The 17,139-nt window shown below is 39.0% G+C and overlaps 1 protein-coding gene across 1 annotated transcript in view; it reads left to right on the top strand.

Annotated features, from left to right (window-relative positions):
* Positions 1 to 17,139, top strand: part of LOC125266194 (radixin-like) — a 47,315-nt gene that overhangs the window by 25,204 nt on the left and 4,972 nt on the right. The window contains exon 2 of the mRNA XM_048186644.1: positions 11,319 to 11,540. Coding sequence (XP_048042601.1) covers positions 11,319 to 11,540 — 222 coding nt within the window. The remainder of the gene's footprint in view (positions 1 to 11,318; positions 11,541 to 17,139) is intronic.

Here is a 17,139-nt window from a genome sequence, read left to right on the forward strand (position 1 = left end):
AACGCATTAGCATATCGTCACAAAACTCGGTATGGGTCATCAGTACGGTGCCCTGAACGAGCCTGAAAAGTTTCGGACCAGCGCCACCTAGTGGTAAAATCAAATATTCAAATGCTTATCACTTTAAGTGTGGTCAGCTTATTTTCAAATGAGTCATATCCTTAGACTCCAGAATCCCTGCTGAGTCCAACAATACCAAACTTGCTAGGTTTCGACTTATGGTTTGTCCGCCATGTTGAATTTTGCGAAAAAACTACTTTTTCGAACTCCTCCTAGACTGTTACTCTGATTATCATCAAAATTGAACCAGATCATCTTGAGACCATGCCAACAAAATGTTATCAAAAGCTTGTTGATATAACAAACCGTTCTTGAAAACTTCATAAATGAATTAAACAAAAAGTTCGCAAAATCAGACTTGAGGCTATGTCTCCACAATGCTTTATCGTTTTCAGACCAAACTGGGTACATTTCATCATAAGCATGACTTGAGGCAACCTGCAGCGTTTTGGTGCAGTGCCACCTACTGGTCCAGAGATACGAAAAATGGCTATTTATGCTAATAACTTCTGAATGGTTTGTCCATAAATCATAAATGTGGTCACGTCAGATTCAGGGCATCATGCCGAGTCGAGTGATATCCATTATTACCATATCAGCCATTTTAGCCGTCGGCCATTTTGAATTTTGTGCTAAAATGCTGTATTTTATGAATGCATTAGCATATCACCACAAAACTCGGTATGGGTCATCAGCACGATGCCCTGAACAAGCCTGAGATGTTTCGGACCAGCGCCACCTAGTGGTAAAATCAAATATTCAAATGCTTATCAATATGGGTGTGGTCAACTTATTTTCAAAAGAGTCATGACCTTAGACTCCTGAATCCCTGCTGAGTCTAACGATACCAAACATGCTAGGTTTCGACTTATGGTTTGTCCGCCATTTTGAATTTTGCGAAAAACCTACTTTTTCGAACTTGTCCTAGGCTGTTGGTCTGATTATTATGAAAATTGAACCAGATCATCTTCAGACCATTCTGGCAAAAAGTTATCAAAAGCTTTTTGATAAACTCAACCATTCTCAAAAAACACGCAAATTAATTTAACACAGAGCACCCAGTTTGGACTCATGGCTGTATCTCTGCAATGATTGATCATATTTAGACCAAGCTTCATACAAATCATCCCAAGCAAGACCAGAGCCTACATGCTGAGTTTCGTCGCAACACCACCTACTGGTCTGGAGATTCAAAAAAGTCAAAATAGCCATTATTTTTGCTTATAGCTTCAAATATGTTTGTCCAAAAATCATAAATTTGGTCTTGTTAGATTAGGAGCATCATGCCGAGTCGAATGATATCCAATTTTCCCATATCAGCCATTTTGGTTGTCGGCCATTTTGAATTTTGTGCAAAAATGCTGTATTTTATGAACGCATTAGCGTATTGTTACAAAACTCGGTATGAGTCATCAGCACAAGGTCCCGAAGGAGCCTGAGAAGTTTCAAACCAGCACCATCTAGTGTTTTTTTCATATGTTTATAACTTTTGATCTGGTTGACTTATTTTCACGGGAGTCATATCCTTAGCGAGTGTCATTGCTACCTCACTCTGACCATACCACATTAATTTGGTCACAGCGCCACCTATTGATCAAAAGTGATAAACCATTAAATCTTTATTATTGACTGTATATCATTTTTCAGCTCTTTTGCCTAAAATGATCCTAATAGGTCTTTAATTGCTTACTGTCGCAGCTGGTCTGATGCTCCCAGCCATCTTGGCTGGCTTGTTGTGCCGCTTTTTGCTTGGCCCCGTAATCGCTGCTTGCAGCTATATTCTTATTATTATTATTCTTCGCTCTTGGAGTCTATGGCAGCCCATAGAACCGTATGGTAAAAAGTTGTGAAATTTGGCACACAGTTAGAGGACAGTCTGAACTGTGTCCATAGCCAATTTGGAGTCTCTAACTCAATCCCTCTAGCGCCACCAGCGGTCCAAAGTTGCACTTCTGTTTATGCTAATAACTTGTGAACCGTATGGGCTAGAAACTAAATTCTTTTTTCCTCTGATTCCTTGGGTCAAGGCGAATCGATTGCTCTATATGACGTCATTTTCCGTCATGAAAATTTTCCCGCCATTTTGATTTTTCTGAAAAACCTACTTTTTCGAACTCCTCCTAGGGCGTTACTCCGATTTTCACAAAAATTGGACCAGATCATCTTCAGACCATGACTGCAAAAAAGTTATCAAAAGCTTTTCGATAGATCCATCCGTTCTCGAATAGGGCACAAATGAATTCGACCGAAAGCTCGCAAAATCACACTTAAGGCTATATCTCCAAAATGATTTATCGTATTTTGACCAAACGTCATACATGTCATCACAAGCATGACTTAAGCCAACATGCAGTGTTTCAGTGCAGTGCCACCTACTGGTCCGGAGATACGAAAAATGGCTATTTTGGCTAATAACTTCTGAATGGTTTGTCCAGAAATCATAAATGTGGTCACGTCAGATTCAGGGTATCATGCCGAGTCGAATGATAACCATTATTAACATATCAGCCATTTTGGCTGTCGGCCATTTTGAATTTTGTGCTAAAATGCTGTATTTTATGAACGCATCAGCGTATCGTCACAAAACTCGGTATGGGTCATCAGCATGATGCCCTGAACCAGCCTGAGAAGTTTCGCACCAGCGCCACCTAGTGGTAAAATCAAATATTCAAATGCTTATCACTTTGACTGTGGTCAACTTGTTTTCAAAAGAGTCATGTCCTTAGACTCCTGAATCCCTGCTGAGTCCAACGATACCAAACATGTTAGGTTTCGAAATATGGTTTGTCCGCCATGTTGAATTTTGCGAAAAACCTACTTTTTCGAACTCGTCCTAGACGCTTCATTTGATTGTCATGAAAATCAAACCAGATCATCTTCAGTCCATTCTGGCAAAAAGTTATCAAAAGCTTTTCGGTAAATCAAACCATTCTCAAATAACACGCAAATTAATTTAACGTAGAGCACCCAATTTGGACTCATGGCTGTATCTCTGCAATGCTCTATCATATTCAGACCAAAGTTCATACATATCATCCCAAGCAAGACCAGAGCCTACATGCTGAGTTTTGGTGCAGCGCCACCTACTGGTTTGGATATACAAAAAATGGTTATTTTTGCTTGCAGCTTCAGATAGGTTTGTCCAAAAATCATAACTTTGGTCTTGTTAGATTAGGGGCATCATGCCGAGTCGAATGATAACCATTATTACCATATCAGCCATTTTGGTCGTCGGCCATTTTTAATTTTGTGCAAAAATGCTGTATTTTACGAACACATTAGCATATCATCACAAAACTCGATATGGGTCATCAGTACGATGCCCTGAACGAGCCTGAGAAGTTTTGCACCAGCGCCACCTAGTGGTAAAATCAAATATTCAAATGCTTATCACTATGAGTGTGGTCGACTTATTTTCAAAATAGTCATGATCTTAGACTCCTGAATCCCTGCTGAGTCCAACGATACCAAAGATGCTAGGTTTCGACTTATGGTCTGTCCGCCATGTTGAATTTTGCGAAAAAACCTGCTTTTTCGAACTTGTCCTAGATGCTTCATTTGATTGTCATGAAAATCAGATCAGATCATCTTCAGTCCATTCTGGCAAAAAGTTATCAAAAGCTTTTCAGTAAATCAAACCATTCTCAAATAACACGCAAATTAATTTAACGCATAGCACCCAATTTGGACTCATGGCTGTATCTCTGCAATGCTTTATCATATTCAGATGAAACCTCATACATATCATCCCAAGCAAGACCAGAGCCTACATGCTGAGTTTTGCCATAACGCCACCTACTGGTCTGGAGATACAAAAAAGCCAATATAGCCATTATTTTTGCTTATAGCTTCAGATAGGTTTGTCAAAAAATGATAAAGTTGGTCTTTTTCAATTCGGGGCATCATGCCGAGTCGAATGATATCCAATTTTCCCATTTTGGCCATTGGACATTTTAAATTTTGTTTTAAAATGCTGTATTTTGTGAATGCATTAGTGTATTGTTGCGAAACTCTGTATGGGTCATCAGCAAAAGGCCCTGAAAGAGTCCAAATCAGCGCCACCTACTGTATTTTTTTCATATGCTTATAACTTTTGATCTGGTTGACTTATTTTTTCGGGAGTCATATCCTTAGTGAGTGTCATTGTCACCTCACTCTGACCAAACCACATTCATTTGGTCACAGCGCCACCTATTGGTCGAAAGTGATAAACCAGTAAATCTTTATTACTGACTGTATATATAATTTTCCAACTCTTTTGCCTTAAATGATCGTAATAGGTCTTTAATTGCTCACTGTTGCAGTTGGCCTAATGCTCCCAACCATGTTGGCTGGATTGTTGTCCCTTTTTTGCTTGGCCCTGTAATTGCTGCTTGCAGCTATATTTATTATTATTTTTTCCGAATGGGAGTCTATGGCAGCCCTATCAACAGAACATGAGAAAATGATGAAAGTTGGCACACATGTAGAGATGCTCATGAAAAGTCATTGAACCAAATGTGGAGTCTCTATGACCAACTCTATAGCACCACCACCAGTTCAAATATTCAGTTTTCTAAAGGTTATAACATTTGAACCATTTCAATTCTCTAGAAAAATCTAATTTAGTACATCTGATTCCTCTCCTCATGCTGATTCCAATCAGCATCTTACATTAAGTCTCCACCCATTACAGTAGTCGCCATTTTGAAAAGTACATTATTCAATTATTTCTCTACTCTTCCTTCAAATGTTCTCCAATTTTGTCTAAACTTTGGTCACATGATCTTTGGACCAAGTCGCACAGAAATGACTTGACCGATTTTTTTTTATCATCTTTATTCAAAAGTTATGATGTCACAAACTTAACGAGGTCGACCCAAAATTGGTTCAGAGGCTGTATCTTGGCCAAACTTTGAGCAATCAAAACCAAAATTGGTACACTTCATCGGGACCAGGATCTGAGGGTGCATACCCAATATGGGAACAGCGCCCCCTACATTTTATGAGATCTGGAAAATGGCTATTTTGGCCAATATCTTTTGAACAGTTAGTCAGAAAATCATGATCTTAGTGTCTGTGGATTCCTTGGGTCATGCCGAATCCGAGGATATAGAATGTCAACATCAGTTGAAGCACGTATCTGCCATTTTGAATTTTGTTATAAATTGCTATAACTTTTAAACAATTTGACATATCTTCACAAAAATTGGTACATATAATCATCAGAATATCCTGAAGGTACCTGAGAAGTTTGAACTCAACTCCACTTACTATTCCAGATATATAACGGATTTTGCAAAAATGCTTATAACTTTTGAAAACATTATCCAAAATTTCTATGCTTTGTCATTTTATTTCCTGGCTAATGCCAATTCTGACAATGTGTCATTTGTCATTTTCTTTAAATGTACCTGTCCACCATATTGAAGTATATGAAAAAGAGTTTTTTCACTACTCCTCTCAGAAATTTTGTCCAATTTTGTCCAGAATCGGCTCAGATCATCTTTGGACTGAGTCGCACAGAAATGACTAAACGGTTTTTTGATATTCGCTACCGTTCCTGAGATATTCTAATTGCTTAGCATGCTAACCAGTTGCCATTCTCTCTAATGTGGCTCTTCAGCTATCAGGTTAACCATAAGCTGCATTAGCAGTAAGTTTAGCATGCTAATCTGGTTAACATGCTAAGTAATGTTTTTTTTTTGTGTGCTCATTTTCACATTTAAACTTCTCTTCAGCAACCTGATGAATATGTATCCTCAAGTAGCTCAGTGTGAAAAGCCAGATGCCTAATAATCACCTTACCCAAAGATTTACATTCGGTTCGAGTCCCGTGTAGGGCAACTTTATAAAATTGTTTATGTTGTCATTTTAATTCCTTTTTTTATCACAATAAGCATTGTACTAATCTTTATTGTTCTAATTAGAAATAAATCTATTTTTGTTATTTCTGTGTTCATTTTCATCTCAGCTTCTGGTCTTTTTTTTCTGTTCCTGCTCCGCATTGAGCTACAACCCAGACATTTTTCTTCTTATTTCTTATTCTGTTCATTTTGAGTTCATTCTCACCTCTACTTCTGAACCATCTTTTTTTCAAGTACATTCAATTTCTGCTGTTTTTGCTCTTCTTGCTCTACACTGCCTACAACCCTAACAGTTTTTTCATGATTTCTTATTTCATTTTTCTCATTATTATTTATTCCAATTTTCAATGGCCTTCGGTGCTTGGCCCCGCATTGCTGCTTGCAGCTATATTTATTATTATTAGGGGCCAAGCACCGAAGGTGCTTTAGCCCTTATTATATCTTTTAGGTAGGGGCCAAGCCCTGAAGGTGTTATAGCCCCTATTGTATCTGTTAGTTTTATTATTATTATTATTTTTCCCGAATGGGAGTCTATGGCAGCCCTATCAACGGAACATGAGAAAATGATGAAATTTGGCACACTTGTAGAGATGCTCATGAAAAGTGATTGGACCAAATCTGGAGTTTCTACAACTAACTCTATAGCGCCACCACCAGTTCAAAAATTCACTATTCTAAAGGTTATAACATTTGAACCATTTGCTCTAGAAAAATGTAATTTAGTACATCTGATTTGTCTCGTCATGCTGATGCTATTCAACATATTACATTAAGTCTCCGCCCATTACAGTAGCAGCCATTTTGAAAAGTACAGTATTCCGTTTTTTTCTCTACTCCTCCTTCAAAATTTGTCCAATTTTGTCCAAACTTTGATCAGATGATCTTTGGCCGCACAGAAATGACTGAACAGATTTTTTTTTATTCATCTTTGTTCAAAAGTTATGATGTCACGAAGTTAACAAGGACGACCTGAAATTGGTTCAGAGGCTGTATCTCGGGCAAACTTTGAGCATCTAAACAAAAATTGGGATGGTTGATCAGGACCATGATCTGAGGGACCATACCAAATTTGGGAACAGCGCCACCTACAGTTCATTAGATCTGGAAAATTGCTATTTTGGCCAATAACTTTTGAACAGTTTGTCAGAAAATCAAGATATTGGTGTCTATGGATTCCTTGGGCTATGTGGAATCAGGGGATATCGAATTCGTCAACATTGGATGAACCACATGTCCGCCATTTTGAATTTTGTCATAAAATGCAATAACTTGTAAATAATTTGACATATCTTCACAAAAATTGGTATGTGTGACCATCAGAAGGTCCTGAAGGTACCTGAGAAGTTTCAACACAGCGCCACCTACTGTTCCACAGATATAATGTTTTTTGCAAAAATGCTTATAACTTTTGAAAACATTTTCCAAATTTTGTATGCTTTATGTCATTTATTCCCTGGCTTGTGCTGATTACAACAATGTGTCATTTGTCATTTTCCTTAAATGTACCTGTCCGCCATATTGAAATAAATGAAAAACTGTTTTTTCACTACTCCTCCCACAAATTTTGTCCAATTTTGTCCAAAATCTGCTCAGATGATCATTGAACCAAGCCACATAGAAATGACTGAACTGATTTTTGATATGCACTACCATAGCATGCTTAGCATGCTAAACAATTGCTATTCTTTCTAATGTGGTCTTCAGTCATCAGGTTAACCAAAACTTAGTTGGAATTGAGTAACTTTGCATAGTAATTTGGGCAACATGCTAGGAAGATTTTTTTTTGTGAACAATTTCTTACACTGAAACCTCTGCTCAGCAGACTGATGAACATGCATGGCTGATTAGCTCAATGTGTTATGCCACGGATCCCGAATGCTCTGCGTCATGGGTTCGAAACTCAGTGTGACACATGCCCAGACCGCATGAGGTACTGTGGCAGGAAAAGATGCAGAACTTGTGTCTGTTCTAGGCATTGTGCTTAAAACCGGTCTAATCTGAAGCTATCTCATGCAATTCATTTATGTTCAAATTCGTAGTTCTTCTTCTTCCCCCCAGAATGGTAGTCAATGAACCATAAGTAGGAAAATTATCAGATTTGGCACACTTGTAGTGATGATAATTAAAAGTCATTTGACCAACTTTGAAATATCTAGGACCAACTCTATAGCGCCACCACCAGTTCATCAATTCACTTTTGTAAAGGTTATAACTTTTGAACCCTTTGTTCCAGAAAAATGAATCTTAGTACAACTGATTCCTCTCTTCATACTGATCACATTCAACATCGTACATTAAGACTCCACCCAGTACAGTAGTAGCCATTTTGAAAAGTACAGTATTCCATTTTTTCACTACTCCTCCTACAAATTTTGTCCAAAATCGACTCAGGTGATCTTTGGACTGAACCGCACAGAAATGACTGAACAGATTTTTGATATTCACTACCGTTCCCAAGATATTTGTCTCTGAATGTTACCTTGCCTGTGTTTGTTGGGTTATAGGTTAGGGGTTATTTTTTACAAATAGCTTCTGTTTCAGATATTGAATGTTTCTGAGATTGAGCTACATTAAAATTAATAAATTAACGTGTGGTGCATTTTTATAAAAATTCTTCATGGTGAGTTCATTCTCATGAACTACTGAACTTCGACAGCTACATAACACTGTCTCCCCAGTGGCGCAAAGAGTTGAGTGACAGCATATGGTCCAGAGACTGTGGGTTTGAGTCCCGTGTGGGGCGACTTTATAAAATTGTTTGTAATGTTGTCATTTCAATTCCTTTATTATCCCAATAAGTATTGTACTAGTCTTTCTTCTTCTAGTAGAAATAAATCTTTTTTTTTGTTAATTCTGTGTTCATTTTCACCTCAGCTTCTGGTCATTTTGAGCTCATTCTTACCTCTACTTCTGAACCAGCTGTATTTCATTCAATTTCTGCTCTTTTTGCTCTTCTTGCTCTGCATTGCGCTACAACACAGACATTTGAGTGCTTGAAATGCTTTATGTGTCACTTTCTTTGCTGTGCTGTTCTGCTTGTTGTGTTTCTCTGATTGCTGTGCTGCTGTACTTGATGTGCTGCTGTGCTTGAAATGCTGCTCTGCTTACTGCGCTGTTCTGTTTATATTGTTGCACTGCGTGCAAAGCTCTGTTCACTGTGCTGTTCTGCTTGCTGTGCTGCTCTGCTTGATGTGCTGCTCTGCTTGCTGTGTTGCTCTGCTTGCTGTGTTGCTCTGCTTGCGGTGCCTTCGGTGCTTGGCCCTGCATTGCTGCTTGCAGCTATATTTATTATTAATATTGTTTTTCCCGAATGGGAGTCTATGGCAGCCCTATCAACGGAACATGAGAAAATGATGAAATTTGGCACAATTGTAGAGATGCTCATGAATAGTGATTGGACCAAATTTGGAGTCTCTTGAACCAACGTTATAGCACCACCACCAGTTCAAAAATTCAACATTCTAACGGTTATAACATTTGAACCATTTGTCCTAGAAAAACGAAGTTTAGTACATCTGATTTGTCTCTTCATGCTGATGCTATAGGCCTTTTTCACAAGAATCGGAAATCACGTGACGCAGGGTAAAGTTAGTTCCGCTATGCGTCTACGGCTATTAGATTGATATGCTCTTTTCTCAAATATCGCTTCTTACCTTTTCTGTTTTGTCTGTTTTCCAAGTCGCTTTTGTATAATCTACAAATAAATTATTTTCTACTGGTTTGTAGCTTGTACAGCCGCTAAAACCGTTGCTCGAATTCACCGGCAGGTGGATTTATTACGAGCTGTCATACAGTAAAGGCTACGCAGCTACTCATTCAGCAATTTCCCCGATCGTATTACGTACGACGAACATTATTTATATAATTTATTCATAAAAAAAAAACTCCCAATATATATTTTAATGGGGGATATAAAATCGAGATACATAATATTGTCGTGAATATGTTTTAAAAATATATAGCATGTAATCTCATATGGCATCACATCCCACATTCAAGCATATGTTATAACTAATCCTGATCGATTAAAATGATTAAACTAAGACATAATTAATTTCCAACACCACACTGTACAACTATCAGTCTTTGCATTAATGTTGCAACAGCACAATAATACTGCGCATAATACATGTATTAGGCGCAGTATTGTACTGTTGCAACATTAGTAAACATAAAGTGTGCACACTTTAAGATGATGACGACAGGAAAATGAGTGAGAGACTGAAGTGTTTACATCATAGACTGTAAGGTTTATATCCAGAAATATCAGGGTGCGAGCAGTCCTGTTTCATGAATCAGAGGATCAGGCTTGCGTGATAAGGGAGCTTCCAGCTGATCATTTCCCCAGCACGTCGCTAAAAGCACTCTATACATCCCAGTGTGCATACTATCCACCCTAAATAGCACTGAATATTACACATAGACTACTATTTAGGATGGATAGTATGCACTTTGAGACGCAGTCACTGTCTTTACAGCACATGGAGCATGATATGCACAGCCGCGCCAAACAGGCACGAAGAATATAACCAGTTTAACCGCCATCACTTCAAATTATTTATTAAATTTAGCTCTTAATGAGAGCTCTGTAGTCTCACCAATAATTCACCAAGAACGTTCAAACATTTTCATGACATTTAATTCGTAAAACGACTTTGATTCCCGAGCTGGTTCTGATCGAGGCTATCTATCACTGTAACCGGAAAAACTTTTACACTGCGTGGATCGTTCCGGAAGCCAAAAACCCGGAAGTGTGAAATTGGCCTATTCAACTTCTTACATTAAGTCTCCACCCATTACAGTAACGGCCATTTTGAAAAGTACAATATTCCATTTTTTCACTACTCCTCCTTCAAAATGTGGCCAATTTTGTCCAAACTTTGATCAGATGATCTTTGGACTGAGCCGCACAGAAATGACTGAACAGATTTTTTTTATTCATCTTTGTTCAAAAGTTATGAAACGCATGTCCGCCATTTTGAATTTTGTCATAAATTACTTCTGAACCACCTTTTTTTCAAGTACATTCAATTTCTGCTGTTTTTGCTCTTCTTACTCCGCACTGTGCTTACAACCCAAACATTTTTTTTCATTATTTCTTATTTAATTTTTTCTCATTATTATTTATTCCTTATTTTCAATGGCCTTCAGTACTTGGCCCCGCATTGCTGCTTGCAGCTATATTTTGGTATATTGGTGTTTCTGTTATATTAACACAGTATGGCTGTGTTTTTAAGGGCTTATAAGTTATCATTAAAAATAAATTTTCCTATGGAGAAAAGTTTTTACTTCCAGAACCTGACTGTTGCACTCTCCCCTCTGATTCCCGGTCAAGCTTACTGCTTACCACTGTGTCTGTGCGGTTAAAACTGTATGTTTGCTTGTTGATGCATTTTTCACTTCTTCTCATAGGCACTGTCCGCTCTGGAAGATTTGGAAAAAACCAAAGAGGAGCTGAAGTCTGTGATGTCTGCTCCAGTGTGTGGTGCGGCGGAAAACGAACATGACGAGCATGATGAGAGCAGTGCAGAAGCTAGTGCTGAGCTGTCTAATGACGGAGTTGCTCATCAGCGAAGTGAGGAGGAACGGCTCACAGAAACCCACAAAAACGAACGTGTCAAAAAGCAGCTACAGGTGAGACAATGTGCTAACAGAATTTTTTTTTTTTTTTTTTTGCTGTTGTGGTATGAAAAATAGGGGTGGATGATATATCGAAATGTCTATATTGACTGATAAAGTCTTAAAATGTAATATCGACAGTGGTGGACAGTAACAAACTATTTTCACTTTGTTACTGTACTTAAATGCATTTTTCAAGTATCTGTACATTATCAGAGTATTTTTAACTTTTTAATTTTACTTCATTACATTCCAAAGCATAATATCATAATTTTAACCACTACATTTCATAAAACATGCCATTTTCTCGTTGTTTTGAAATGAAGAAATCGTCACCCGCTCCGAGACGCGATTGCAGTGTATGATTCATGAACAAGCTGATTCTTTTCAATGAACCTGCTAAATCGGTTTCAATTCCAACTGAACAATTAATTTGTGAATTGGGCCAATCCGATTGCATCTGTTCTCAAGTCAACAGGTATGTACTACTTAAAGCAGAGCTGAGCAGACAGATTGGTATATGACATCAAAGTACCGCGAGAGAGCGATTATAGAGCATACAGCTCCATTTGCTTTCGAGGTACTTTGTTGCCATAAACGATCTGTCTGCGCAGCACTGCTTGAAGTCGAACACACCTAACAACTCACTTATTCAAATGATCTAGTAAGAGCAAGTCTCCAGTTAACAATTGACTGAATTCACAAGTCTGTCTCAAAATGATTAGAGCACAGGAGATCCTCGGTGGTTGAGCATTCATGCAACTGATGGCGTGAATTTTTTTTACTAAAGCCGTAGGATGTATCATTGTAAATGAATTATTATTGTATATTATTTAGGATTTATTATTGTAAATGAAAATCATAATTAGGTCACGGCTGTCAGTTTTTGAGCTAAATCTACTGTAAAAGGGAAAGCTGTTTAAGCCCATTCTATGAATGCTTGGATGTGTGGACATGTCCATAATTGTGTATTACCTTCTGAACGGGGTAGAAAACATTTTGGTTACTGTTGTAACAAGTGATCGACCGATATTGATTTTTTATAACCGATACCGATACCGATTATTTGCATGTTTATGTACCTGATAACCGATATGCAGAACCGATATTTATTTACTGTTATACTTCTGTTTTTGACAATTATTACAACACAAATGAGCTGAACAAACCATTTTATTTATAACAATCACTACCTCCTTGCATACAAAAAAAAACTTTATATTTATTAACTAAATAATGGTTATGTAGTAAATCAAATGATTTTATAATCTAGGGTGTTTAAACGAGATAATCTTGTCAAAAATTTCATGCAGTGGCCGTGCTTGAGGCTTCCTGATCATCAACCCATTCAGGTGCTGAGCAATATGAACTTTTTTTTCCGAGACTATATAAAGTTAAACAGCACTTGTCAGTTGGCATTTTATTATCTAAATTTAATCTAACGTTAAATCATGAAATGCCAACTGACAAAGTGCTGTTTGACTATAACTTAATCAACCGCAATCGCGCATGGAGATAATAAATAATTAATTTCCACAAAGCGGTAGGCTATATTTATATGTGTATTAGCGAAATAATTGTTATGTAGTAAATGATAATATAATCTAGGGTGTTTAAACAAGATAATCTTGTCAAAAGTTTCATTCAGTGGCCGTGCTTAAGCCTCCTGATCATCCGTCAGTTGCTAAGCAATATGAACGAACTTTTTCTTCTAGACTAATGGTGAGCAAATACAACAGATAGAGAATTAAATTCAGCGCTTTTATTTTCAACATGCACTCATTCATGTCTGTTTTATTTAATTCATGTAAAGTTACGTCTTTATTGGGGCAGGACATGACGAATTACATTACGTGACTCGAGTTTGTCTCAATTGTTTAGAAACAAGCTGCATAAATTAACTATATCAGGAATTTATGTCTCAGATCTCATTTGTGCACGTCTGTTATGTTAAATAAAGTTGATTAATTAAAGCAAACCAAGTAGAACATATACTTTACCTGTGCACTGAGTTGTTGTTGACTGATCCCCTTAGACGCCCGGGCTGCAATGGCGGAAATCTCAAAACGGCCACAAGATGGCGCCGTAAATCGGCGAATCCGATATTACAAAACCGATACCCGATTATGGAAAAATGCTTAAATATCGGGAAAAATATCGGTAAACAGATACATCGGTCGATCACTAGTTGTAACCCTTGTTCCCTGATGGAGGGAACATTCAACATTGCATCGAACTGACACTAGGGGTCGCTCTTGGAGGATTCAACCTCCAAGCACCCCTTAGGAAACTAATAATTAGGTTGTGCTTTCCCACTGATCAGCCATCCACGGTGTTGTGATTGGCTGCTATTGCAGCCACGTACATCTTCAAGGTGGAGGCAGATAGGTGTCTCTCCAGACCCTCTTGGAGGAAGGATAGCACTGACCCAATACCACATCTCCATAGGTCTTCTCCTCGGGAAGTGCACCAAACGACAAAAAGACACCAAAGCATACAGCCGGCTTGTTAAGGGGATGTGAGCGACCCGCAGAGACTTCAGTTCAGGAGATGGCAGGCTAGTTGTGACATGCAGCAAGAACAAATACAGCCATGGTGGTTGATGTAAGCCACTGTCGCTTTATTTTCCGTCCGGATCAACACATACTTGTCCTGAATCAAAGATCAAACCTCCTCAGGTCCAGAAGCACAGCCAATGCACAGTGCCAATGCAGTCAAGGACCTGTCCAGGACCCTGAAACTGCATGCCTGTTGCATACAGTGCCCCAGCCTGTCTTGAAAGCGTTTGTTGTCACAACAATATGCCTGGACACTTGTTCTAAGGGAACTCATGTCCGTAGAAATGGACATGTCCGTGTGTGCCATGGTGCCATGTCCATCTCAGGACTTGGGCATGAAGCAAGAGCTGAAGCGGTCTCGTATGCATTAATCCGAGTGGCGTTGCTGCAGCTGAGGATGCCATATGCCCCAAGAGCCTCTGAAATTGTTTAAGAGGGACCGCTGTTTTGTACTTAAATTAATTCAAGCAATTCACCACTGAACGAGCACGGTCTTCTAAAAGACGTGCTTTCATTGCGACCAAGTCCAACTCCACACAGAGAAAAGAGATGCTCTGTACAAGGGAGAGCTTGTTATTACATGCAGAGTTTTTTGGTCAAATAATTAGAATCTTTGTTTTTTTTCCGAATTTAGTAGTAGGAAATTACTAGTCATTAAATTTTTTATATCAGCTATGCATTCCTTTCATTTTATGAATCGATAAGTTTCATCAGGGCGCGAAGAAATATAGACCTGAGTATCATTAGAATAACAGTGAAAACTAAAGCCATGCTTCCTACAGATATCTCCCAAGGGTACAGAGTGAAAAGCAACGGTCCTAGTACTGAGCCTTGTGGTACTCCACACTGAACTTGTGATTGGTATGACCACTTTGTTTACTGAAACAGTCAGATAAGTATGATTTGAACCATGCCAGTACAATTCCACAAAAGCCAACATATTTTTCGAGTCTATTCAAAAGAATGTTGTGGTCGATAGCGTCAAAAGCAGCACTAAGATCCAGTAACACTAATAGAGAGATACAACCATGATCTGATAAGAGCAAATCATTTGTACCTCTAATGAGAGCAGTCTCAGTACTATGGTACAGTCTAAATCCTGACTGGAAATCCTCACAGATACCACTTCTTTCTAAAAAGGAACACAGTTGTGATGACACTGCCTTTTCTAGAATTTTTGACAGAAAGTGTAGATTTGAGATCAGCCTGTAATCGACTAATTCTCTAGGATCAAGTTGTGTTTTTTTTAATAAGAGGTTTAATAAGCTTAAAAGTTTTCAGTACATATCCTAGTGACAAAGATGAATTAATGAAATTAAGAAGAGGATCTATGACCTCTGGAAGCCTTATTTTTCTTTAATTTAGCCACTGTATTAAATAAATAAATACCTAGGGTTGTTTTTGTTTTCTTCTAAGAGATTAGAAAAATAAGCAGATCGAGCAGTTTTTAAGGCCTTTCTGTATGCAAAAATGCTTTCGTTCCACGAAATGCAGAAAACCTCTAGTTTTGTTTTCTTCCAGCTGCGTTTCTTTTTAAGGGCCCAAGTGTGCTCATTGTACCACTGTGTTGGAGTATTTTCCTTAATCTTCTCTAAGTGCAAAGGAGCAACTGTGTCTAATGTGCTGGAAAAAAGACAGTCAGTAGTGTCATGATAGAATACAGGAAACAATAGCGAGTTAACACGTTTATTGAAATGTATAAAAATGGACAGTCACTGAACGTTGAGTTCACTGGTGGCACAGGGACTGAGATGGTCAGCGTGAAGACAAGGTGCGTTGATGAGATGAAGTGTGCTGGTGAAGATGACAGAAGAATCCAGACAAAGAACGTAATCCACATAGACACCGAACAGGAACAGGAATCACGAGACTGGCACGCCGAACAGGAACAGGATGGTAGACACAGCACGGAGACATCAAACAACGATCTGACAAATGAGATGAGATATGAGTGAGTATATATAGGGTGAGCAAATGAGCTGCAGCTGGTGCTGTGATAGGTGTCAGCTGGAAGCGCTGATCATCCAAGTGGCTCGGGCACGCCCACAAACACACACACACACACAACAACAGTGACACGAGACAAGCAGGAAACAATGCATTCAAATACCGTGACAAGTAGTTTCTGTTGTAACAGTGAGTTCTTCTAAGTTATCTGGTAAGGCTAAGGCGAACAGGGAAGAGAACGTGAGGAGGTGTGTAAGTTCACATTGATGGCTCTGTTGCCATTGAACAGTGCCTGGCCATTGTGGTAATGAGAGCCATGAACCATGTTTGTGTGTGTGACCCAGGGAAAGAGGAAATTGCTCTTTTACTGACTGTGAGGTAGCCATCTGCCTGATGGCATTTGGCCAATGGAAAAAATTGCCCCATCTCTCCAGCGGTGGTGAGGTGCGATCCCAGTCCTGGGGTGAGCTGGTTGGCAGTCTAGGCGCTTGCGACACGGCCGGAATAGCCTTTGAAGGGGCCACCCTTGGTGACAAGCAGGCGGGGCTTGTTGCCTTGGGGGTCCAGATGTAGAAGTTGACCTGAGCCAAGGCAGGATGTGTTTGATGGCCTCTATCTGTTTTTTTACTGTTGAGAACTGCTGGGCAATTTCTACGACAGTGTCGTCCGAAAAGGCACCTTTGGAGACAAGAGTGCAGAGAAAGCACACTTTCTCTCAGACGATTCCGCCAAGTGGCAGTATTTTGTAGGCATAAATGCACCGCAGTTGCTCTCTCCACCTGAACCTCAGAGTACCCCCACGCCGCCGCCTCATTATCGAGTGTGCTGAGGACAGAGAAATTGGTTTATCATGTCCTGGAAGAAAAAGGTTCCTTGAATGAGCAATGCCACAATGACCTCTTTAATACCCATATGTCCGGGGTGTGGCCAGCTGTGCAAATTTTGCTTGCCAATTTCATTGGCCTTTTCTGAATATGACAGATGTGATTGGGGCTCTCAAGAGCAACCCCTAGTGTCAGTTCGACACAATGTTGAATGTGACTGACAGAAGCAAATGAATGCCCATGCTTCTTCCCTGCTGCTGTAGCAGTTTCAAATGATGTAAAACT

The sequence above is a fragment of the Megalobrama amblycephala genome, linkage group LG4, assembly GCF_018812025.1.
Source record: "Megalobrama amblycephala isolate DHTTF-2021 linkage group LG4, ASM1881202v1, whole genome shotgun sequence".
Lineage (NCBI taxonomy): Eukaryota > Metazoa > Chordata > Actinopteri > Cypriniformes > Xenocyprididae > Megalobrama > Megalobrama amblycephala.